The 23,870-nt window shown below is 44.7% G+C and overlaps 2 protein-coding genes and 1 non-coding gene across 4 annotated transcripts in view; 2 read left to right on the forward strand and 1 right to left on the reverse strand.

The window, feature by feature from the left end:
* Positions 1-8,941, forward strand: part of ARPIN (actin related protein 2/3 complex inhibitor) — a 65,559-nt gene extending 56,618 nt beyond the window's left edge. For both annotated transcript variants that reach the window (XM_058427408.1, XM_032175637.2), the window contains 3 exons: positions 1,451-1,657; positions 2,054-2,217; positions 3,608-8,941. In XM_058427408.1, the coding sequence (XP_058283391.1) occupies positions 1,451-1,657; positions 2,054-2,217; positions 3,608-3,616 (380 nt within the window). In that variant the 3' untranslated portion in view covers positions 3,617-8,941. The remainder of the gene's footprint in view (positions 1-1,450; positions 1,658-2,053; positions 2,218-3,607) is intronic.
* On the reverse strand, positions 7,211-7,272 carry LOC116482687 (U7 small nuclear RNA). The gene has a single exon (XR_004251960.1). It is a non-coding gene; the product is annotated as a U7 small nuclear RNA (small nuclear RNA).
* A 1,791-nt stretch (positions 8,942-10,732) lies between the features above and the next one.
* The window catches only part of AP3S2 (adaptor related protein complex 3 subunit sigma 2), a 46,363-nt gene continuing 33,225 nt past the window's right edge, over positions 10,733-23,870 (forward strand). Inside the window, exons 1-4 of the mRNA XM_032175639.2 lie at positions 10,733-10,958; positions 15,766-15,857; positions 16,274-16,385; positions 20,352-20,423. Coding sequence (XP_032031530.1) covers positions 10,890-10,958; positions 15,766-15,857; positions 16,274-16,385; positions 20,352-20,423 — 345 coding nt within the window. The 5' untranslated portion in view covers positions 10,733-10,889. The remainder of the gene's footprint in view (positions 10,959-15,765; positions 15,858-16,273; positions 16,386-20,351; positions 20,424-23,870) is intronic.

Below are 23,870 nucleotides of genomic sequence, written 5' to 3' on the forward strand. Positions count from 1 at the left end.
CTGCAGCCCAGATGGAGGAGCTGGCTTGAGGCAGGAGGAGAGGCCTCCTATCCTTTGAGACAGAAGGAAAGAGGAGATGTTTTGTGTGGTCAGAAGTGAGTTGACGGCTGGGTGTGGTGGCTCATGCCTGTAATCCCAGCACTTTGGGAGGCTGAGGTGGGTGGATCACCTGAGGTCAGGAGTTTGAGACCAGCCTGGCCAACATGGTGAAACCCCGTTTCTACCAAAAATACAAAAATTAGCCAGGTGTAGTGGTGCATGCCTGTAATCCCAGCTACTAAGGAGGCTGAGGCAGGAGAATTGCTCAAACCCAGGAGGTGGAGCTTGCAATGAGCTGAGATTGCACCACTGCACTCCAGCCTGGGTGACAAAGCGAGACTCCATCTCAAAAAAAAAAAAAAGTGAGTTGACAGGTAAGTGGTCAGGAAAGTGGGAAGTGACAGGCCCCACTTGATGGCTTCTGTTACCTTGCAAAGAAAGTAAGATGCTCTGTCTAGAGGGTGTCGGGGCAGAGGGCTGAGGAGAATGGAGCACTCGTGTGGGAGCAGCCACCTCTGCAGTCCCAGAAGGCATCCCTGACAGGTTGGCTGAGGTCGTACGCCATGAATGGAATGTGCTCCATGAAATGTGTTCATGGGTTGGCTGGGATGTTCTCTAGCGAAGTGCAGCCACCTAGGCTTGGTGTGGCGCAGGCAGCCTGTGGGACAAGCTCTGGGGTTGCTGTGCTGGGGTGTGGCCTTGTGAACACCCAGCCCTGGGAGGCTGGGCCCACTTCACAGTCCGGGAGTGCCCCTTCCCTAATCCAGCACCTGGATTTAGGACTCCTCCCTTAGCCCATGAACTCTGCCAGGGCCAGGAGAGAGGAGGGGGACTACCAGAGTTTACTCCTGGTTCCAGTAGACCTCACCCCAGCCAGGTAGACCCTGAGAGCCTGGAGAGAACCCTGCGTGGCCACCGGGGTCTCAAGATGGAATTGTGCTGGGGTGCTTTGAATCCTGCCTCCTCTACTACTGTGTGACCTTGAGCTAATTACTGAACTTCTCTAAGCCTTAGTTTTCTCATCTGTAAGATGGGAATAGTGAAAACATATGAACGCCCACCGAGGGGTCCATGTGCCAGGCGCTGTGCTACATACTTTATTTCCTTTATACGTCACGTCAGTCCTGTCAGGTAGGTTCTGATTTTATCCTATTTTTCGGGTACAGAGAGGTGATGTAACTTGCCTAAGTTATTGTGGAGCCCAGATCTGCACCAGGCTGCCTGTCCCCAGCCCATGCCTGTCCGCCTCTGCTGTGGAGTCCCTTGATGAGGACTTGCAGAATGGGCACTGAGTCCCAGCCTCCGGGTGACTGAGCTTGGAAACACTCAGCCCTCACCTGGCTCCTGAGAGGCCCTCCGGAAGTGCTTGCTGCCACAGTGATAATGACCCTCCTGTGCTCTGTGCCTGCAGAGGTGGAAGCCAAGGGGGACACTGACAGGCTCACGCCCGAGGCGCTGAAGGGGCTGGTCAACAAGCCAGAGCTGCTGGCGCTGACAGAGAGCCTCACCCCCGACCACACAGTGGCATTCTGGATGCCCGAGTCGGAGATGGAGGCGATGGAGCTCGAGCTGGGGGCCGGGGTACGGCTGAAGACTCGGGGCGATGGTCCCTTCCTGGGTGAGCAGTGCAACCCTCCCTGTGGCCCACCGTTCCTGTGGCCCATAGGGGTTCTCGGCCTCCCTTCTGCCTAGAGCTCATGGGAGCAGGCAAAGGCTGGCCTCCACGGGGACACGACCAAGCCCTCGAGATTTACTCCTAAATCCCTGCACAAGTGCCCTAGGACCATTAGGCTCGACAGCCTGGATCCTCGGGTGCCACCCAATCCCATGGTTCCTGTGAGCGACTCTCCCCACCATACCTTGGGGGTCCCACCCAGGGGCTCACTGACCACATCTAGGCCTGGAGAAAACAGTAGTTTAACCCAGGCCTAGGGGACCCCACCATAATGGGCCCAGCCCTCACTATGTTTCCGCCACAGGGACAGAGGACATTCAACTTCATCTCTTCTTTCAGATTCATTGGCCAAACTTGAGGCTGGAACAGTGACCAAGTGTAATTTCGCTGGTGATGGAAAGACAGGGGCATCCTGGACAGACAACATCATGGCCCAAAAGTGTTCGGAGGGGGCTGCAGTGGAGATCCGAGAGCAGGGGGACGGGGCAGAGGATGAGGAGTGGGTAGGTACCTGGTGTTGGTGCGGATGTATCTCCTGGCAGGAGCGTGGTACATACTGGTTGAGGTTGTGGGTAGGATGAGAAGACGACAGGATGAATCTTACCCCCAGCTTTAGTGGAATTCTGTGAAACACCTGGGAGTGTGTTAGCTTCAGGAAAATTCCTCTAAGGTATGAAGAATGACAACCTTGGACCTTTCTTGTAGGTGGCTCTGAACCTAACTATTCCCCAAAGATTCCCAAGCGGTAGGAAGGACGGGGTGCAGAGGGATATTAATGATGGTCATTAAGTCTCAAAACATTTCTACTTCGGGTGAATACATTAACCATGCTGAGGCAGTTGAACAACTGAACGCGTAGTTTTTCCTCCTTTGGTTTGGGCTCCTTGCCTGAAGTGTCTGGAGAATGGCTGACTTGGTCCTTACTGGTTTTTGTTTTGCTGAGAGTCAGTCCCCTCGTTGATCCTCAGCCTATTCACAGTTGCTTTTCTTTTCATTTCTTTTCTTTTTTTTTTTTTGGAGATGGAGCCTCATTCTGTTGCCCAGGCTGGAGCGCAATGACACGATCATGGCTCACTGCAGCCTCCAACTCCTGGGCTCAAATGATCCTCCCAAGTAGCTGGGACTATAGGCATGCATCACCACGCCTGGCTAATTTTTTTATTTTTTGTAGAGACGAGGTCTTGCCATGTTGCCCAGGTTCACAGTTGTTTTTCTGAAGTATATTTTACCCAAAGACTTGAACTGATGTCAAAAGGCCCCAAAATGAACATTTATTATTTTATTTTTTTGAGATGGAGTTTCACTCTTATGCCCAGGCTGGAGTGCAATGGCGCCATCTCAGGTCACTGCAACCTTTGCCTCCCAGGTTCAAGCGATTCTCCTGCCTCAGCCTCCCAAAGTGCTGGGATTACAGGCATGCGCCACCATGCCTGGCTAATTTTGTATTTTTAGTAGAGACGGGGTTTCTCCATGTTGGTCTGGCTGGTCTCGAATTCCCGACCTCAGGTGATCCACCTGCCTCAGGCTCCCAAAGTGCTGGGATTACGGGCTTGAGCCACTGCACCTGGCCTCAAAATGAACATTTAAAGCAAAGAAGTCACAGAAAAATGCACTATTTATCTAGGTGATGGAGATGATGTCTTTTGCCAGAGAGAGCAGGGGCACGCAGATGAGAGTGTCTGGATTCCTTTTTGTCTTCATAAAGCGAGTCTTGGACTGAAAAACGGTCCAAGAGCTGTTGGAGCTGCTGGGCCAGCTCTAATGAGGTGAGGCCCAGGCAAGCACTCATGGGCCCCACAGGTAGCACGTGATTGAACCCTTGTTTGTCTGATAACTTGCAGTGACGTTTATGACATGTGCTGTCTCCACATCTCTCCCCTTGGATTTCTCTAGGATGACTGAGGGACATGGCTGCCTCCGGGGGTACCAGCACCTTCTGTAGCATTGTGGAAAATTTCTTCCGTGAACTTCTACTCTGGAGCTGGAGAGAACAGTCTGCCAAGTCTTACCTGGTTCTTCCCCATAGCCACCTTGGAATACTCTTTGAACAAGTTCTGCTAAAACCAAACCCATGACCACTGTGTTGGTGGTAGGGCCCCATGCTGTGGCTCATGGAGGGCCCCTCCCTGCATGTGAGTCTAGCCTTCCTAGGCATTACATGATGACCCTGAAAAAAATATTAGAGATGAGGTCTCACTATGTTGCCCAGGCTGATCTCAAACTCCTGGACTCAAGCGATCCACCCACCTCCGCCTCCCAAGGTGTTGGGATTACAGGCATGGGCCACCACACCCGGCCTCATGTTGACGCTGGCCCTGGATAGCAGCCTTGTTTTTGGAGGCAGGTGGTGGGAGAGACCCTAGGACAGCCTGAGAGTAACTGGACCTGGTATTGGTGCGGAGTGGGGAATATCCCTTGCCTAAATGCAGAGCAGCTGAGAGAAGTTAGCGGGGCTCTTCCTCTGTTCTCATTGTTTCCTGCTTTCCTTCCCCACCCACCCCTTCCTCAGCACTCTGTGTTGTAGCCTGTACTATCCTGCTTCAAGCCTCCATGTCCCTTGTACCTTCCTCCCACCTTGAGTTGCCAGTTCTTTATTCCCACAATGATCCCATGCCACCTCGGGGGTTTCTGTCATCTGACATCCCTGGCTGCTTTCCTGGTAGATGCCATTCCCAGAGAGGCCAACAGCATTCCCAGGTGTGGCTGGCTGGTCCGCATCTCTCAGACTCACTCTGCCAGGCTACAGTTATGAGAATCCCTTTTCTGTTGTTGTTTTGTACCTGGAGAACTTTTATGAATGAGTAAATCTTCAGAAAGGAATTCCTCCACCCTTACTGGGTTATTGTCAGGTGTAAACGGCCTTTCAGCTGAGCAATGTTCCTATGAGAAGGAAGCCATTTTTCTTGGGTCATGAACATTGCCTTTTGGGTAGTATACCCACACCCAGATCTGTGAAGAGACCCGGAGTTGAAGTCTCCATATTGTCAGGACTTGGTGGCATGTGGATCTTGCTTGACTTGGGAAAAGAGAGGGTGGTGGTGAACTAATAATTACGGAGTCCCCCTAATGTGTCGAACACAGTGCTAGATGATTTCCATGACAATAATTACTCATACTTGTGCTAAGCACTTACAATATCTTACTTGTCACAACAGTCCATGAGGTACTGATTATTATCCCCATTTTTTCATGAGACTAAAGCTCAGAGCTCTAGGATAGTATACAGTGGCAAGAGGAATTTACATCCAAGCACTCAGATTTCAAAGCCCACATTCTTAACTACAGGACTCTTCATATTACAGAGCAGGAAAAGGGTCTCAGAGAGGTTAAGCAACCTTCCCAGAATCACACAGCTAATGAGTAGCAGAATCAGGATTCAAACCCAGAGCTGTCAAAAGCAAACCTTATGTTCCTTCCACTGTCCCCTGCTTCCTTGCCCTTCAGAAAGGTCTTGGAAACGGGCCAGAGGATGTGGTAGCCACTTCACTGGTGTTCTGGGTCTGAATGGGACTTTCTCACAGGCAGGCCATGCTGGGACCTCAGCCATGGGGGTGGCCAGGGAGGTGGTTAAGCAGAAGGATAGCTGGGGACACTGACTGGGGGTAGAGTCACCCAGTGTCTTTAGACTTCCTGCTATCTAAAGCACTGTGCCCAAAGGGTATGACAAACTTATATGGACAGGTCACCATTCCAAACAAGGAGGCTCAGTGTGTCAATAGGAGAGGTCCTAACGCAACAAAAAGGGCGGGGTGTCTTGGAGGGGCTTCAGGAAGGGAAAGACCATTGTGTCTGGAGCTCAGAGAATGGGGACTGGTGTTTGAGATGAGGCTGGAGATTGGGCATGGCATCCTCACGCATGTTAAGGAATTGGGGACTTTATCCTTAACATCCTGGAAGCCAGTGATCCCGTGGTGAGAAGATCTGATCTGTGTTTCAGAGGTCACTTGACTGCAGAGCAACTGGAGGTGAGGAGCTCCTTTAGGAGACTGCTGCAGTTGCCTGGGTGAGAGGCTAGAGGGGTTTGGTCTATAGCAGTGGCAGGGCAGATGGAAAGAAGAGAATGGTTTGAGGGGTATTCAGGGGGCAAAATCAATAGGACCTGGCGGGAAACGAAGGGATCAAGAATGATGCCCAGATTCTGGGTGAGTGGCAGTGCTGTGGTGCACAAGTAGTGATGTTATGTTTCTGGGTGACCTGCTGTTTAGCAGGAGCCCAGCCTGTGGCTAAGAAGTATAGAGAACTGAAACTAGCTCCCTAGGGATGGGAAAACCAAGTGGGTTGAGGATAAACAGGGCCCCAGTGTCGGGTGCAGTTGCTCACGCCTATAATCTTAGCACTTTGGGAGGCCGAGGTGGGAGGATCACTTGAGGTCAGGAGTTCTAAACCAGCCTGATCAACGCAGTGAAACCCCGTCTCTACCAAAAAATACAAAAATTAGCCGGACATGGTGGCACGTGCCTGTAGTTCCGGTGCCTTGGGAGGCTGAGGCACGAGAATTTCTTGAACCTGGGAGGTGGAGGTTGCAGTGAGCTGAGATTGCCACTGCACTCCAGCCTGGGCAACAGAGTGAGACCCTGTCTCAAAAAAAAAAAAAAAAAAAAAAAAAAGAATAGGGTCCCAGGCTCAGCAGGTAGGGAAATTGAGGCAAAATCCTTTTCCCTAGGAGTAGGGATTAGGAAGGGAGAAAATAGGAAGCTGCTGTGGCTCAGAGGCTACATGGGCATCTGCATGGGCAGATGGTGAGGCCAAAGCCCCTGATTTTGCCACACATCCTGCTCTGGTCAGGACTGGTTCAGGCATTAGGGCAGGCCCAGGCATTAGGGCAGGCCCACCCAGGGCAGAAGCCTTCCTAGATATACCTGTGGGGAGCTGAGGAAATACAGCAGGGCTGAAACCCTGCTTTCAGGGGCCCCCATGTGGCCGGCAGGGGCAGCTTTCGGAAGCTAGACTGGATCCTATTACTCCCCAGATGAAAAGTTCAAATTCCTTAATACAACTCAGAGCTCATCACAATGTCACAACCCTCCTTTCTCGGCTCGCTTCCTCCTTAAGAGCTCTGGGGCGATCCTTTCAGACCAGCCCGAGGGATCTTCCACAGGTTGTTAATAGGGCTAGAAACAAAAAGTGGTGGTGTTTCTATGATCTAATTTGTTGGAACAAACATAATGTTAAACTCAAACATTTCTGTAGGATTTCTTGGAGCTTTAACTGTACTAACATTTACTGTAACTCTTCAGGACAGGGTATGATTACGTATTTCCCACATTTCTTTGGTCATAGAACCCATTTTTGTGAGGAGCACTTCATGGGACAGCTGTTCTGAGAAACAGTTTGGGAAGGGCTGTGTTGGTCCACAAATAGCAATGCGTTTAGGAAATATATTTAAAGGGGAAAAAAAGACTCATAGTTTCACTCAGTCATGTTCATAATTTTTAGTGTTTGGGTTTTTTAGCATGTAATTTGTGTACATAGTTTTTGGTTTTTGTAAATTTGCATAGGGGTTTTCTGGTACAAACAGGAAAACCTGCTAGACAAATTCTAAAACATCTGTAATGCTTGTAGGTAGTTGTTGTAACACTGCCCACATATAATCACTTTCCATATTGCTGCACAGTCTTTGTAACCATTTTTCTTTCTTCCTTTTTTTGAGATGGAGTTTTGCTCTTGTTGCCCAAGCTGGAGTGCAATGGCGCGATCTTGGCTTACTGCAACCTCTGCCTCCCGGGTTCAAGCTATTCTGCTGCCTTAGCCTCCTGAGTAGCTGGGATTACAAGCACACACCACCAAGCCCGGCTAGTTTTTGTATTTTTAGTAGAGACAGGGTTTCACCATGTCAGCCAGGCTTTTCTTGAACTCCTGATCTCAAGGGATCCTCCCGCCTCAGCCTCCCAAAGTGCTGGGATTACAGGTGTGAGCCACTGCGCCCACCTGTAACCATTATTTTTAAGATTGCTACCATTGGATAGTTCTGTCATGGTCCAACTTCTGGATATTTAAAATTGATCCCTGTGTGGCTAACAGAATTAATGTTTCCAAAAATGTTGAAAATTATATAGTTCCCTTAATTCCCCACCTCTAACTATATTTTTGGGTTATTTCTTTAGGAACAGATGCCCAGGAGTCATATTACTGAGAATCTAGAAATCTTTTGTAAAGTTCTTGTTATATTGCCAAATTTCTTCCCAAAAGGGTTGTTCTAAACCATAATTTCACCAGCAATGTAGGGGAGAACCATTTTTATACTGCCCTTGTCAGAATTGGGTATGAAAACATTTTTAAAATGATTTTTGATGAGGTGAAAATAATATTTTAATATATTTTTATTTGCCTTTCCCTCACTTATAGTGAGCTTAAACATTTTTTCCTTTTCCTAACTGTATTTCTCCTTTTGTTATTCGTTCTTTTGTCCATTTATCTACTGGGGAGTGTTATCTTTTTAGTCGATCAGTTATTTGTATTTTAAATATAACCATTTGCCATATTTTAACAACGATTTTTCCATTAAATAATTTTTTTTATAAAAAAACTTTATATATCTGTTGATGCTTTGTGATTTTTATTGCTTCTAAGATAATACCAATTTTTGGATATTATTCAATTTCATTTTCTTCTATTTAGGTTATTATCTGGTTTTATACTTAACTACTTATTTTCAAATTGCTAACCAGTTATCCTAATAGTATTTACTGAATTCCTTCCCACTCCTACATCACATATTAAAATTATTTTGTGCCTAAATTACTTATAATATTTCAGTTAGTCTTTCTATAATTACAATTTGAACCATCAAAGTAGGTTTTCATAGTTGGCAGAGCTAGTTCTTCTTCATAATTCTGTTTCAGAATTTTCTTTGATATTCTTCCTCAACATTTTAAACATTTTGTCAAGTTTCAGTGCAACTGACTTTGGGTTTTTATTTATTTAAAAACTGGGCCATGCCGGGCGCAGTGGCTCATGCCTGTAATCCCAGCACTTCGGGAGGCTGAGACGGGTGAATCACTTGAGGTCAGGAGTTTGAGACCAGACTGGCCAATGTGGTGAAACCCCATCTCTACTAAAAATACAAAATACAAAAATTTGCTGGGCATGGTGGCATGTGCCTGTAATCCCAGCTACTGGGGAGGCTGAAGCAGGAGAATTGTTTGAACCCGGGAGATGGAGGTTGCAGTGAGCCAAGATCGTGCCACTGCACTCCAGCCTGGGCAACAGAGTGAGACTCCACCTCAAAAAAAACAAAACAAAACAAAACTGGACTAGGCATGGTGGCGGTTTGGGAGGCTGAGGCTGGAGGATCCCCTAAGGCCAGCAGTTTGAGGTTACGGTGAAGTATGACTGTGCCACTGCACTCCAACCTGGGTAAGACCCTGTCTCTGAAAAACAAACAAGCAAACCCCAAAACTCTGGCTGCAAAAGTAGTACATATTTCTTTGAAGGAAAAAAAGGAAAACTTGATAATCCTACCACCCAAAGATGTTTTTAAATCACTTATGTGGTACTCAGTTATGTGCCATGCACTGTTCCAAGTGCTTACAAATATTATACTAACTCCCTTGGTGTTTATAACAACTGTCTGCAGTCAGTAGACTCATTTTCCAGTTTTACAGTTTAAGAAACTGATATTACACCTTTTCTACAGAAGGGGTAACTTGCCCAGGGTGCCCAGGCAGTCCGCAGAACCATGCTTTGAATCAGGGCAGTGTGGTTCCAGGGTCCTGTACAGATCAAACACCCTGACTCTGCTATTCCATCAGATACATTATTCATATTTTGGTGTATTTGCCTCCAATCTTGTGCAAAGTGGGTTGTCCCTGTACATACTTCGTGTAATCTTTTAGCTTAACAGATGTCATGAACACTTCTGTATCATAAATCTTTCCCAGCATGATTTTTATTATCTATTTAATATTTCTCATATTCATGTAGAACAATGCACTTAACCAATTTCTCATTTTTGTAATAATTTTCTTCCCATTTCCCCTGTAATAACACTGCTGAGATACATATTTTTTTCTTCTTCTTTTTTTTTACTGTTCTGAAGATACTCTAGCAGAAATGTATGTTCCTGAGGCTACATCTTTTCACACATCCACAATAGAGCTGGAAACGCTAAGTCTAATGTTATATATATCTATGTTATATATCTGTCACCCAGGCTGGAGTGCAGTGGTGCTATCTCAGCTCACTGCAACCTCCGCCTCCTGGGTTCAAGCCATTCTCCTGCCTCAGTCTCCAAGTATCTGGGACTACAGGCGCGCGCCACCACACCCGGCTAATTTTTGTAATTTTAGTAGAGGCGGGGTTTCACCATGTTGGCCAGGCTGGTCTCGAACTCCTGACCTCAAGTGAGCCACCCGCCTCGGCCTCCCAAAGTGCGGGGATTACAGGCGTGAGCCACCGCGCCCGGACTGTTACATATTTTTAAGACTTCTGATCCATATTGCCAAACAGTCCTCTGGATCGATTTGCAGCTGTATCCGCTGCTCCATCTGCAGTATACGGACGTGTTCCACTTCACCCACACTGGGTCATTAAAAGAACAAACAAAAATAAGAACTTGATCGATTTGGGATTTTAAATGGAAATGCACTAAAAATTCCTTAATTCCACCATTCACCGTCTACCATGGAGGAACAGCCCATCTGCACGGAGAGACAGCTACGTAATTCACTGCAGCATTGTAATACTGAAAAATAAAAATGAACGAAATGTTCCTTAACCGAGGAACGGCCGAATGACCAAGGTCTCCACTCCGCGGAACGTTCTGCGAGCGCTAAGAGGATGGCGGGAGTGCAAGATTTGGAGCGGACGGTGAGAAAGACAAGCTTCCGCCGCCTCTCCGTTTTGGCAACCCGGCTGTTCGTCAAGTTTCGGCTTCTGGGGCCAGCCGTCGGTCTGGGCGAGGGACACAGATCCGGATTCGCATCCTGACCGGCCAACCGACGCTGGCCGAGGTGACCACGCTCCTCGGCATCCGCACCTGCCCTCCGCAGGGGACCCCGAAGCCCTCTCCAGGGCGTCAAAGAGGCCGGACCCTTGGGTGCTAGGGCTCCTGAGCGCCGGGGCCAAGTTTCCGAGTGCCGCTCTCAGCAGCGCACCAACCGGAAGTGGCCGTCTTGTGGCGGAAGGAGGCGCTTTCTGGGAGTAGCCGGTGCTGAGAGAACCGTGGCTGGCAAAGATGATTCAGGCGATTCTGGTTTTCAACAACCATGGGAAGCCGCGGCTAGTCCGCTTCTACCAGCGTTTCGTGAGTGCAGCCCGGCTTCACCACGCCCCTTCAGGGCGCCCACTATCTCTTCCTTCCTCTTTGGCCTCTCGGCGCCCGGGGGCACCGCTCCTTGGTCACCTGGGGCTCCTGCGCCGAGCATGACCCTCACCCTACTTAAGCACTTAACCTAGGCGCAGGCCGGTGCCAGGCCTTCTGTCTCCCGCCCTAGTGCCTCCGCTCTCTCTGACCCTTTTCTTGATCCTGGCATTTCTGTGCCGTTTTGTGACATTTTCCCTTGGGTCTCTGGGAACGAGATAGAAGCGATAGTGGGGAGTGTGCCTCGATGAGAACTTGAATGATTGAAGTCACATTCTGTCATCTTTTTGGTTGTTGACCACAGTTTCATGAGGAAGAAATACTAAGTTTCTGAAAGTTTTTGTTATAGCCAGAGGGTCTGGAAAAGTTCTTTTTTTTGGAATTATTTTGCTTCAGTGTTGGCTGGGAGTTTCCAGAGACTAGATACCCTTCACTCTGTAGGGTTGAAGAAAATCAGTTTAAAAGTGGAAAAATGATGAGAAATTATAAATGCTGCCGCATAAGGGCTCAATAAATGATTACGTAAATTTGAATTTCCCCAACACGTTCCTTTGCAAACACATAAACATCAGTATTTGCTTCCTGTCTTCCAAGATTGTATTTCTTCATGGCGGGGTTTCAAAATGTTACATAATTGGGGGACTGGTGAAACTGAAGAGGGGAAAGAGCCAGAAAACGTGTTCAGGCTTCAGCTCCACCTTTTCTACTCTTGCGTCTATTGACAAGTTAATAAACCCTTTTCAGACTTTTATTTTGTCTTTTGTCAATTAGAAATCAAAAAATAATTTTACTCCTTCATAAGATTTTTAAAGCTAGATTACATTTTATTAAGTAGATTACATCGAGGTAAAAATATGAGTATTCAGGCCGGGCGTGGTGGCTCACACCTGTAATCCCAGCACTTTGGGAGGCTGAGGCGGGCGGATCACGACGTCAGGAGATCGAGACCATCTTGGCTAACACGGTGAAACCCCGTCTCTACTAAAAATACAAAAAATTAGCCGGGCACGGTGGCGGGCACCTGCAAGTCCCAGCTACTCAGGAGGCTGAGGCAGGAGAATGACGTGAGCCCGGGAGGCGGAGCTTGCAGTGAGCCAAGATAGCGCCACTGCACTCAGGCCTGGGCGAAAGAGCGAGACTCCATCTAAAAAAAAAAAAAAAAAAAAAAAAAAAATATATATATATATATATATATGAATATTCAGCGTAACTATTTGTATTTACATTTGTGTGTATGCAAATTTCCCCCCTAGTTTTTTTCTAACAGGGTTATTGAGATAAAACTAACATGCTATACTGTTTACCTATTTATTTTATGTTATTTACTTACAGAGATGGGGTCTTTCTATGTTGCCCAGGCTGGTCTTGAACTCCTGGGCTCAAGCAATCCACCGGACTCAGCCTCCCAAAGTGCTGGGATTACAGGCATGAGCCACTGTGTCCAGCCCCAGTTTACCTATTTAAAGGGAACAATTCAGTGTTTTTTAGCATGTTCACAGAAGGTGTGTAACCATCACCGCAATCAATTTTAGATCATTTTCATCACCCCAAAAAGAAACCTCTGCCCATTAGCAGTCACTCCCTATTTCCTGTTTCTCCATGACTCTCCCAGCCCCAGAGAGTCTCTTTCCCTCTAAATTTGCCAGTTCCAGAATGGCAGGAATTTGCCTATTCCGGAATGGCAAATGGAATTTGCCTATTCCGTTGCATATAAATGGAATCATAAATAAGTGGTTTTTTTGTGTCTGCCATGTTTCATGTAGTATAATGTTTTCAAGATTCATCCATGTTGTAGCATGTATCTGATGTTCTTCGTTTCTTTTATGGCTGAATAATATTCCATTATATGGATATGCCATATTTTGATTGTCAGTTTATAAGTTGATATTCCTGCTTTTTGGCTCTTCTAACTAATGCTGCTATGAACATTCTTGTGCAAGTTTTTATGTGGACTTGTGACTTCATTTCTCTTGGTTATATACCTAAGAGTAGAATTGCTGGGTCATATGGTAACTATGGTGAACATTTTGAGAAACTGCAAACTATTTGACTAATTTTCCAAGTGGCTGCACCATTTTACATTTCCATCAGCAATGTATAAAGATTCCAGTTTCTTCACATCCTTGCCATTCTTTATTTATTTATTTATTTATTTATTTATGATTAAAGACATTTTAGTGGGTGTAAAGTAGTATCTCATTGTGGCTTTTTTTTTTCCCCCGAGACTGAGTCTCGCTCTATCTCCCAGGCTGCAGTGGCGTGATCTCGGCTCACTGCCACCTCTGCCTCCCGGGTTCAAGTGATTCTCCTGCCTCAGCCTCCCGAGTAGCTGGGATTACAGGTGCCCGCCACCACGCCTGGTTAGTTTTTGTATTTTTAGTAGAGATGGGGCTTCGCTGTGTAGGCCAGGCTGGTCTCGAACTCCTGACCTCAAGTAATCTGCCCGTCTTGGCCTCCCAAAGTGCTGGGATTACAGGCGTGAGCCACCGCACCCAGCTCATTGTGGTTTTGATTTCAGTTTCCAAAATGACTAATGATGTTGAGCATCTTTTCATGTGCTTATTGACCATTCGTGTATCTTTAGAGATCATAGGATTTTTATAAGGCCTCATGAGCTCATGGATGAAAGTACCTTGAGAACTACAGAGTACTAAAAAGATATGAGGGGTTATTAAAATCACTGAGGCATGTAAGGAATTGGTAGTTTACCTTTTTATTGAACTAGAAATTAGGTAGCCTCATCATTTCGTACCACTTCCCCACTGCTTTCACTTCCCCCAGAGTCAGATAAAAGGCTTTAGTTCAAAAGACGTGTTTGTCAGTTTTAAAAAGTGCTGATGCTTAGCATATTTTGTATTTTGCAGTATATAGAGTTAGTCTCTTACAGCATCCTGTCATCTGTGAGCTTTGTTCTTTAAATGGAAATGAGGAAAATAGTGATTGATTTACTCAAATTTGTAGTGACCAATGATTAGCAAGTTTTCATTCATTCAGTAAATACTGTGAGCCATTCCATACCCATGTGAGTCAAAGTAATTTCCCCACAATTACGTTTTCCCTGTTTTTTTTTCCCCTCTCTGTTTCTTTTAAATAACTAACCATTTCAAAGCTAAATTCAGGGCTACAGAAAGAGAGGGATTAAAATTACTTGAACCTATTTTCTAACTCTTGGGGCAAGTCCAATTTGAAGGTTTTCTTATGCATCGTTACTCAAAGTGTGGTCCCCAGACCAGCAGAAATGGTATTGCCTGGGTGTTTACTAGACTTGCATCTCAGGACTTAACCTATACCTGCTAAATCTAAATCTATTTTAATAGCATTCACAGCTGATTCATTGCAAATGAAGATTTGAGAAGCAATGCTCTAGAGTTTTAAATTATTTTCTGTCTTAATGGCTGATTTCTCCCTCTCTTAACCCTTTTTAACCATACTTCTTCTGAAACTCATATGTATAATTCTAAATCAAAGGTGAGTTATCAAAGTGATTTCATCAGAGTTGAGCTTTCTTATGCACGTAGTAAGTGAAAAAATAAAGCCAGACATGGTGGCTCACACCTGTAATCCCAGCACTTTGGGAGGCCAAGGCAGGTGGATCACTTGAGGTCAGGAGTTCAAGACCAGCCTGACCAACATGGTGAAACCCCATCTCTACTATAAATACAAAAATTAGCCAGGCATGGTGGCACATACCTGTAATCTCAGCCACTGGGGAGGCTGAGGCAGGACAATCGCTTGAACCCGGAGGTGGAGGTTGCAATGAGCTGTGCCACCTCTGCCTGGGCAACAGAACAAGACTCTGTCTAAAAATAAGAATAATACATTTTATTTGTAACTCTCTGTTCAAAATTTTAATCTGTAATCTATTTTTCTCAATAATACTTTGTTGGTGAGTAACACAGCATCTTATATGTAGTATCTATATTACCAGTACAAAAGATGGCAGCTGTATTTGCCAATACAACTTTTTAAAACATTTACATGATTACTTCTTGACCGTTTTTTTTTTTTTTTTTTTTGAGATGGAGTCTAACTCTGTCGCTCAGGCTGGAGTGCAGTGGCGTGATCTCGGCTCATTGTAACCTCCACTTCCTAGGTTCAAGCAATTCTCCTGCCTCAGCCTCCCGAGTAGCTGGGATTACAGGCATGCGCCACCACGCCCAGCTAATTGTTTTTTTGTTTGTTTGTTTGTTTTTTTGTATTTTTAGTAGAGATGGGGTTTCACCATATTGGTCAGGCTGGTCTCGAACTCCTGACCTTGTGATCGCCCCCCCCCCCCCCCGCCCCCCCCCCCCCCCCCAAGTGCTAGAATTTCAGGCGTGAGCCACTGTGCCTGGCCCACATCTTGACCTTCTTAAAATGTTAGACCTGTTGAGATTTATTACATCATTGTCATAGATGTTTTCCAGGGGAAGACAAAATATTTCAGGATAAGGCCTTCTAGTTATTCTCTGACTTTGTATGAGAGTTTATCAATGTTCCTTTTCTTGTTTAAATATCAGCTTACCTATAGGACAGTAATGGTTAGTGACTTAGATATTTAGGTAAATATACCCTCTCTTAATTCCTGTGTCAGAGCATTGTTACCCGTTTTTCATAGATTCACTCTTATTTTTTCTCATCATTTCTAGAAACGAGTACTAAATGTTTAGATGTTCCCAGCTTAGAAACACTTCTTCCCTTATCCATCCCCGTGGATGGGATGTAGTTTTTCAGGCTTGCCCACTGATTCACTTATCTTTTTGTTCCATAGCCAGAAGAAATTCAACAGCAGATTGTTCGAGAGACTTTCCATCTAGTCCTCAAGCGGGATGACAACATCTGTAACTTCTTGGAGGGTGGAAGGTAAACTGTCAGCTTCATTTTTCTCCCCATATTCCCACTTGTGAGTGGCCCTCATTATTGCGTCTTCTGGCAGTACTCAATTGTCAGGTAGGTACTTGATGCAACTTTAACTGGTCTCACCATGATCTGCTCAGGGAGAGACACAATTCTCTTTGGGGCGCAGTTCAATTATTGTGCTTCTGATATTGCTCACTTAGATGATTGATCCCTGGGAGGATAGGCAGGAGAAGAGGTGAGGTAAGGTGGCTTTAGGTACCTCTGCCAAACTTGGTTGCCATTCACCTAGTAAGAATGGCCTGCTTCTAGCATTTGGCCTTCTCCTTTCCAGTGGGTCCTTTCTCATTCTTTGGCACAAGGTTTCTTTTTGATGTGTTTAATTAACCCGTGGGCATTTAAATGTTTCCCATCTTCTGCAGTTTGATTGGTGGCTCTGACTACAAACTGATCTACCGGCACTATGCTACCCTCTACTTTGTATTTTGTGTGGATTCGTCAGAGAGTGAACTTGGAATCTTGGACCTCATACAGGTATGTGTAGTCAGCTAATGATGGCAGCAGCTTTAGAGAGTTTCCACGGGATTTTTGAGTAACCAGCTTGTAAAACCTTGTGTCCATCTCCTTATTGATACTAGTAAAAGTTGCCAGATGTCCACCAGATGGTGCTCTGGGAGAGCTCCTGAGAAACCCTCAGCACTTTTAGATTTATTGGTTTCTGTCTAGCCCTTGCAGGGTTTTCATTTACAAATTTATACTTTTGGCCAGGTGTGGTGGCCCACAATCTGCTTACAGATTGTCTTTATTACCTTCATGAAAACTGAGATGTGTAGGGACCCTAGCTTGGGAACTATTCATTTAGCATTATTTCATCATTTTATATGTGAGATTCTAGATGAGCTTCTTTTAAGTACTTGAATAAGCTCATAGGTAGAAAGCACTCAAATAGATGCTACATTGAAAACTTAAGTAACAACAATTGTGGAAAAGAAAATTCTATAGCTATAAAATTGTAAACTTTAAATGCTTACAACAGGCCAGACGTTTACATTTTACAGCTATAGAATTTTCTTTTCCACCTATGGGCTTATAGGCTCATGCCTATAATCCCAGCACTTTGGGAGGCCAAGGCGGGCGGATCACTTGAGGTCAGGATTTTGAGACCAACCTGGCCAATATGGTGAAAACCCATCTCTACTAAAAATACAAAAATTATCCAGGCATGGTGATGTGCACCTGTAGTCCCAGCTACTCCGGTGGCTGAAGCAGGAGAATCATTTGAACCTGGGATGTGGAGGTTGCAGTGAGCCGAGATCATGCCCCTGCACACCAGCCTGGGCAACAGAGCGAGACTCCATCTCAAAAAAGTAATAAATTAAAAATAAATAGGCCGGGTGCGGTGGCTCATGCCTATAATCCCAGCACTTTGGGAGGCCGAGGCGGATGGATCAAGAGTTCAAGACCAGCCTGATCAATGTGGTGAAACCCGGTCTGTACTAAAAATACAAAAATTAGCCAGGCATAGTGGCACGTGCCAGTAATCCCAGCTACTCGGGAGGCTGGGGCAGGAGACTTGCTTGAACCTGGGAGGCAGAGGTTGCAGTGAGCCGAGATCGCACCACTGCACTCCAACCTGGGTGACAGGGCGAGACTCCATCTAAAAAAAAAAAATAATAAATAAATAAATAAATAAATGCTTACAACAAAATTTGTTTTCTTAAGATAAAAGTTTAAAAGCTAAATATATCTTGGAACAAATAAATTGAAATTTTGAGTATATAGTTTTGTAGGATAATTAAAAATTTCATACATCATATTCACTTATACATAAAAGTATAAATAAAGATGAACCCATCTAAAACAGATGCATCTCGGAGATAATTTTTGAATACTTTCTTAAAACCTGAGTCGGATTGGACACTGAGAATCAGCATAATAGAAAGAGCTCAAGGCGGGGCGCAGTGGCTCACACCTGTAATCCCAGCACTTTGGGAGGCCAAGGTGGGTGGATCACTTGAGGCCAGGAATTTGAGACCAACGTGGTCAACATGGTGAAACCGTGTCTCTACTAAAAATACAAAAATTAGCCAGGCATGGTGGCACATACCTGCAGCTACTCAGGAGGCTGAGGCAGGAGAATCACCTGAACCCAGGAGGCTGAGGCTGCAGTGTTCTGAGATCACACCACAGCACTCCAGCCTGGGTGACAGAGTGAGACCTTGTCTCAAAAAAAAAAAAAAGCCACGGAGAAATAAAATAAGACAAACATAAATGGGTGCTAAACAAAAACACTCACAACCTTGTTGCTCACACAAAATGAACAAAATGGTCTCTTAGAAATAATGAGAGGAAATGGAAACAAACAAAAACCCACTTCAACTGAAGTATTAGAAAATCAAGTTAAGCAATTGTCTCAGAATGGGCAGAGATGGAAAATGGGAGAGAAAAGATAAGAAAATAAGACAGAAACCGGGCACAGTGACTCACGCCTGTAACCCCAACACTTTGGTAGGCTGAGACAGGGGGATCACTTGAGGTCATGAGTTTGAGATCAGCCTGGCCAACATGGTGAAACCTCGTCTCTAATAAAAATACAAAAATTAGCCAGGCGTGGTGGTGCACACCTGTAATCCCAGCTACTCGGGAGGCTGAGGCAGGAGAATTGCTTGAACCCAGGAGGCAGAGGCTGCAGTGAGCCAAGATCATGGCACTGCACTCCAGCCTGGATGACAGAGCGAGACTTTGTCTCAAAAAAAAAAAAAAAAAAAGAAGAAGACAGAGGTCCAATACTTGAATATAAGCAGCTCCGAAAAGATTGATTAGGAATGTGGAAAGGAGGGAATTCTTAACAAAATAATTCGATAACATTTCCCAGAACTGAAGGACTTGAACTGCAGGATTATAAGGGCTTACCAAGTACCCAGCATAGTGATTGAGAAATAGACCCATTTAACCATGTGTCCTTATAGTGAAATATTCTGGCACTGTTAAAAATGTAAAGATTTATGAATAGCACTAATACGAAATTATTATATGTGGTTTTTGGCATACATGTGTATATCTGTTAGATATGTTATCTGGGAGTAGAATTACTAGACCATAGAGCATGCATACATAATGTCAAATAGTTTTCCAAAGTGGTTGGTATCTGGCAGAATACAGTGTACCAGTCTCAAGAAAGGAATCTAAATGCTTTTGCCCGTTGCATCTTGGTATCAGAGTCGGCAAGGAAAAAGTGCAAACACTGGATAAAGCTTTACTTACGTAGAGAAGAGACAGAGCAGGATCAGCTCCAATAGTGTGCATTGGTTCCTCATGGCAAGTGGGTCTGTCTCCCCAGCAGCTGCTGCAGGGTGGTTTGCCTACAAGCACCCATCTTGTGCTACAGTGGAATGGTGTGCCTGGTCTCCGTCACTTGCTGGCCTCAAGTAAGACCCATTTTCACGCAGTGCTGAACAATTCATGACACTGCTGACAATGAGATTGTTTAAATGAGGTCATTGTCTGAGAGAAATTAAACAGTTATGGACAGGGGTTGTAGTTACATGGTGTATTCATTCTGAAAATTCATTAAACTGTGCCCTTGTCGTTTGTACACTTTTCTGTTATGTTTTATTAAAAGTTAAAAGGTTCTATAGAGAAGTAAGCTCATGGTTTTTAAAAAAAATTTTAAGTTGTAAACACGTCAGTTAAATTTATTCATAGGAAGGTGTTTTGTAGGCTAAATAACTGACCAAAAAAATTTAAAAAGGAAGATGTTTTGAAGTTAATGTTAGCTGAAATTAAAACACAACTATGTTAACCCTGTAATAATGAAAAATTTTTTGTACATGTATTCATTGAGGACATAGTATTGTAAGTAGTTGGTTTTTTTAATTTGTTATTCTTTTATGTAACTTTTGTCTTTTTTTTTTTTTTTTGAGAGACTGTCACTCTGTCGCTCAGGCTGGAGTGCAGTGGTACGATCTCTGCTTACTGCAACTTCCACCTCAAGCGATTCTCGTTCAAGCTATTCTCGTGCCTCAGCCTCCCAAGTAGCTGGGACTACAACAGGCTCATGCCACCACACCCAGATGATTTTTGTATTTTTAGTAGAGATGGGTTTTCATCTTGTTAGCCAGGCTGGTCTAGAACTCTTGGTCTCAAGTGATCCGCCTGCCTTGGCCTCTCAAAGTGCTGAGATTGTAAGTATGAGCCACCATGCCCCACCATAAATTAGCATCTTATAAAGGGAGAAAGAGCCACATATGTCTGCTGTTTGTGTTGCTATGCTGAAAACAAGGTTTTCCTGTCCTAGATTATTCCCTCTAAATCGAGATAAGTAGGGTGATCAGCTAATGCTAGAGACAAAAGGTAGGTGTGTGTTTTTTTTTTTTTTTTTGAGATGTATCATAAAGTAAATAGTATTGTGACAGCCCCTTTTACTTTCAGATGTGACGCTGATAAAGCTGTGAATATGTTCCTATTTCTCTTCTTTATCTATTTCTCCTTGTTTTCTAGGTTTTTGTGGAAACTCTGGATAAGTGTTTCGAAAATGTGTGTGAACTGGATTTGATCTTCCATATGGATAAGGTACATTCTCTTGCAATTCTCTTCCAAACTAGGGTTACTAGAAAACCAAGAGCCTTGGGCATCTCTAGCCACCTCTACATCTTCATATTGTTTCTTGTTTTTTTTACTCTTAAGATAGTCCTAGAACCTGTTTTATTTAATAGGTTTAATAGTTTGGGTTTTGTTTTGTTTTTGCTAAGATCTACTAGCAGTTTTAACATGCATAAGATTATTACTAGGCCTATATCATGGTTCATCTGTTCACAGACTGACTTCTTGATATAGGAGAATGATGTCACTGGCTACTTGGCCAAAAGGTGAGATAAATTGTTTTATGTTGATTATAAAATTAGTTTCCTAGTCATAGGCCAGTGACAATGAAACTTTGGAATAATCATGACGCAGGGGCTTTGACTTAGATAATAAAATTTATATCTTTCCTAAAGAGTAATCTAGTGACTAAGAGATCTGTAATGTAATTCAAGGTCAGGTGATATTCTGTAGGAAGGCAGACTATCAGAGGCAGAATTAAAATGGCCCCTGGTAGGTGTTCTCAGATTTGTTTTGCTAGCATAACTGTGACATGGCCTATGTCCTCATATGCCAAATTAAACTTGGGCGATAGCCGGCAAGGGGATAGGAATTGCCATGTTTATTTTATTCAATTTATCACATGCTGACCCCTGTGCAGTTTACTGGTGCGTCTTTGGTTTGCTTGGTCCTGGTTTTTCTTCAACTGATTATTGTCATTATGATCCCTGGCCCTTGGAGAGAGATGATTTTTTAGGAGACTGCTGCTCATTGCTAAGCCATGATCCTTTATTAGCCTTTTCATCATGATGAAGTAAGAGTTTTTAGATCCATTATTGCTAGCATTGCTGTCTAAAGGACTTCTTTTTGTTTTTCAGTAGGGTCTTCAGTCTTAGTTGACTCTGTTGAGGTTAGCAGATCCCCACTTTACAGGCTAATGTAGTGAATGCATTCTTGAGTTTGGATGACATTAGAATGGAGTAAAGTTTTGTCTCTCACCATCTGACATGGCTCTGTGACTGTATCAGCATCCTAGTGCAGGAACATCATGGAACCCTTTTCCTTTAGATACTTAACTTTGGACTCCCTGACAACCTCACGGGGCTTCCAGTATTTACTGATGCTTTTGGGTCACCCTCCCTTTCATATGAAAGGGTTGTATACTTTTTGGAAACCTCAGCGGTCTCTTAGCACCCTTTCTTTGCAAGCACTTAGAGTTGTTTTGTAGTTTTCATATGTTAAAGATCTGCTATTTTGCAACTTCTGTCAAGGAGAGCCATAGCTCAAATCTAGTTCCCTTTTGTACTAGAGGGACTAGAGTCCCTTTCAAGTATTAAAGAGACTTGAAAATATAGGGGGAATGGAGAGGTGCCTTCTATAGGCCTTACTGTTATGATTTTAAAATAATATCGTTAAATACAGGCCGGGCATCGTGGCTCACACCTGTAATCCCAGCACTTTGGGAGGCTGAGGCGGGCAGATCACTTCAGGTCAGGAGTTTAAGACCAGCCTGGCCAACATGGCAAAACCTTGTCTCTACTAAAAGTACAAAAATTAGCCAGGCATAATGGTGCACGCCTGTAATCCCAGCTATTCAGGAGAATCGCTTGAACCCGGGAAGCGGAGGTTGCAGTGAACTGAGGTCGCGCCACTGCACTCCAGCCTGGGCGACTGAGCAAGACTGTGTCTCAAAAAAAAAAAAAAAACCAAATTGTTAAATACAAGGTGTTACTTTCAAAGTTACCACCTGGTGTGCAAAGTGGGTTCTTTGAAGATGCTACCTGTTGCTCACCAGGCTGCAGATGAATTTCTTAACATCTCAGGTGTAGATTCAGGGATTCAGGGATAGATTTTACTAGGAAAGGGGGAGTTTTCAAAGCAAGAGAAGAGCCCATGGAGAGGTGTATTGAGGTGTCTCTGCTGGAATGACTCCCATCACCCCCCTCCTCCAATGCTGTCTTTTTTATCAGGCACCTAAGAGAGCAGCTTTGCTAGTGGAGAGATAGGCAGAATGCTTAGACACCACAAAATCTGTATTTGTGTGCCAGCTGCTTATAGGTGTTGTCTGGGGGCCGGGCGCAGTGGCTGACTCCTGTAATCGCAGCACTTTGGGAGGCCTGAGGTCGGGAGTTCGAGACCAGCCTGACCAACATGGAGAAACCCCATCTCTACTAAAAATGCAAAATTAGCCGGGCGTGGTGGCACATGCCTATAATTCCAGCTACTCAGGAGGCTGAGACAGGAGAATCACTTGAACCCAGGAGGCAGAGGTTGCAGGGAGCCGAGATCATGCCATTGCACTTCAGCCTGGGCAACAAGAGCAAAACTCCATCTCAAAAAAAAAAAAGGAAGTTGTCTGGGAATGCCAGCTGCCCAACACCTGGAAACTTAGGGACCTGTGGGATAATACACACCTGGAGAAGACAGCTGCAGGTCCTGTGGGAAGTTGTGCTTGGGTGCAGCCCCTCTCACTGGGAGAAGGGGTAGCCTCCCAACCCCCTAGTCTAAGCTAGTTCATTGTCTAGGCAACCTGGAGTATACCTCCATGGTGACTTTTTTTTTTTTTGAGACGGAGTCTCACTGTGTTGCCCAGGCTGGAGTGCAGTTGTGTGATCTCGGCTCACTGCAACCTCTGCCTCCTGTGTTCAAGTGATTTTCCTGTCTCAGCCTCCTGAGTAGCTGGGACTACAGGTGCCTGCCACCATGCCCGGCTAATTTTTGTATTTTTAGTAGAGACAGGGTTTCACCATATCTGTCAGGCTGGTCTCCAACTCCTGACCTCAGGTGATCCACCCACTTTAGTCTCCCAAAGTGCTGGAATTACAGGCATGAGTGAGCCACCGCGCCCAGCCTCCAAGGTAACTTTGTAAGTCAACATTTGTTGTTTTGTGTTTTACCTTCTTTGCTCTGTGTTATTTGTAAGAATCACCCATTTTGTTACATGTAGCCTTAGGTAGTTTAATTTCATTGCTGCATAGGATTTCATTATATGAATTTATCCATTCTATGACTGATGGAATTAGATTGTTTTGAGTTTGGAGCTTTTATGAAATATGTTATCATGAATATTCTTGAAAATGGATGCTATTGTACATTTTTGCACATTTTCTTGAAACATCTATTTCTCTTAACAGTGCAATTCCTTGGTCATAGGTGAGGCCTCTAGAAGGAAGAAACAGGGGAAGCACAAAAGCACCAGCAGGCCTGCAGCACTGGCAAAAGAAGTCTGAGGCTCAAGGCCTCTGGACTGTAGGCCATAGTATCTGCCACTTTGTTAGATAATGCCAAACTTTCCAGAGTGATTGTATCCATTTATACTTCTACCAATGGGGGGTGAGTGTTCCCCGTGCTCTGTATGCTCACCAAAGGTTTATATTCTCAGTGTGGTAATCATTAGAACTGTTAACTAAATATTTACAGTTCTTTCCCCTTCAGGAC

This window comes from Hylobates moloch, unplaced genomic scaffold (genome assembly GCF_009828535.3).
Source record: "Hylobates moloch isolate HMO894 unplaced genomic scaffold, HMol_V3 SCAFFOLD_14, whole genome shotgun sequence".
In the NCBI taxonomy this organism is placed as follows: domain Eukaryota; kingdom Metazoa; phylum Chordata; class Mammalia; order Primates; family Hylobatidae; genus Hylobates; species Hylobates moloch.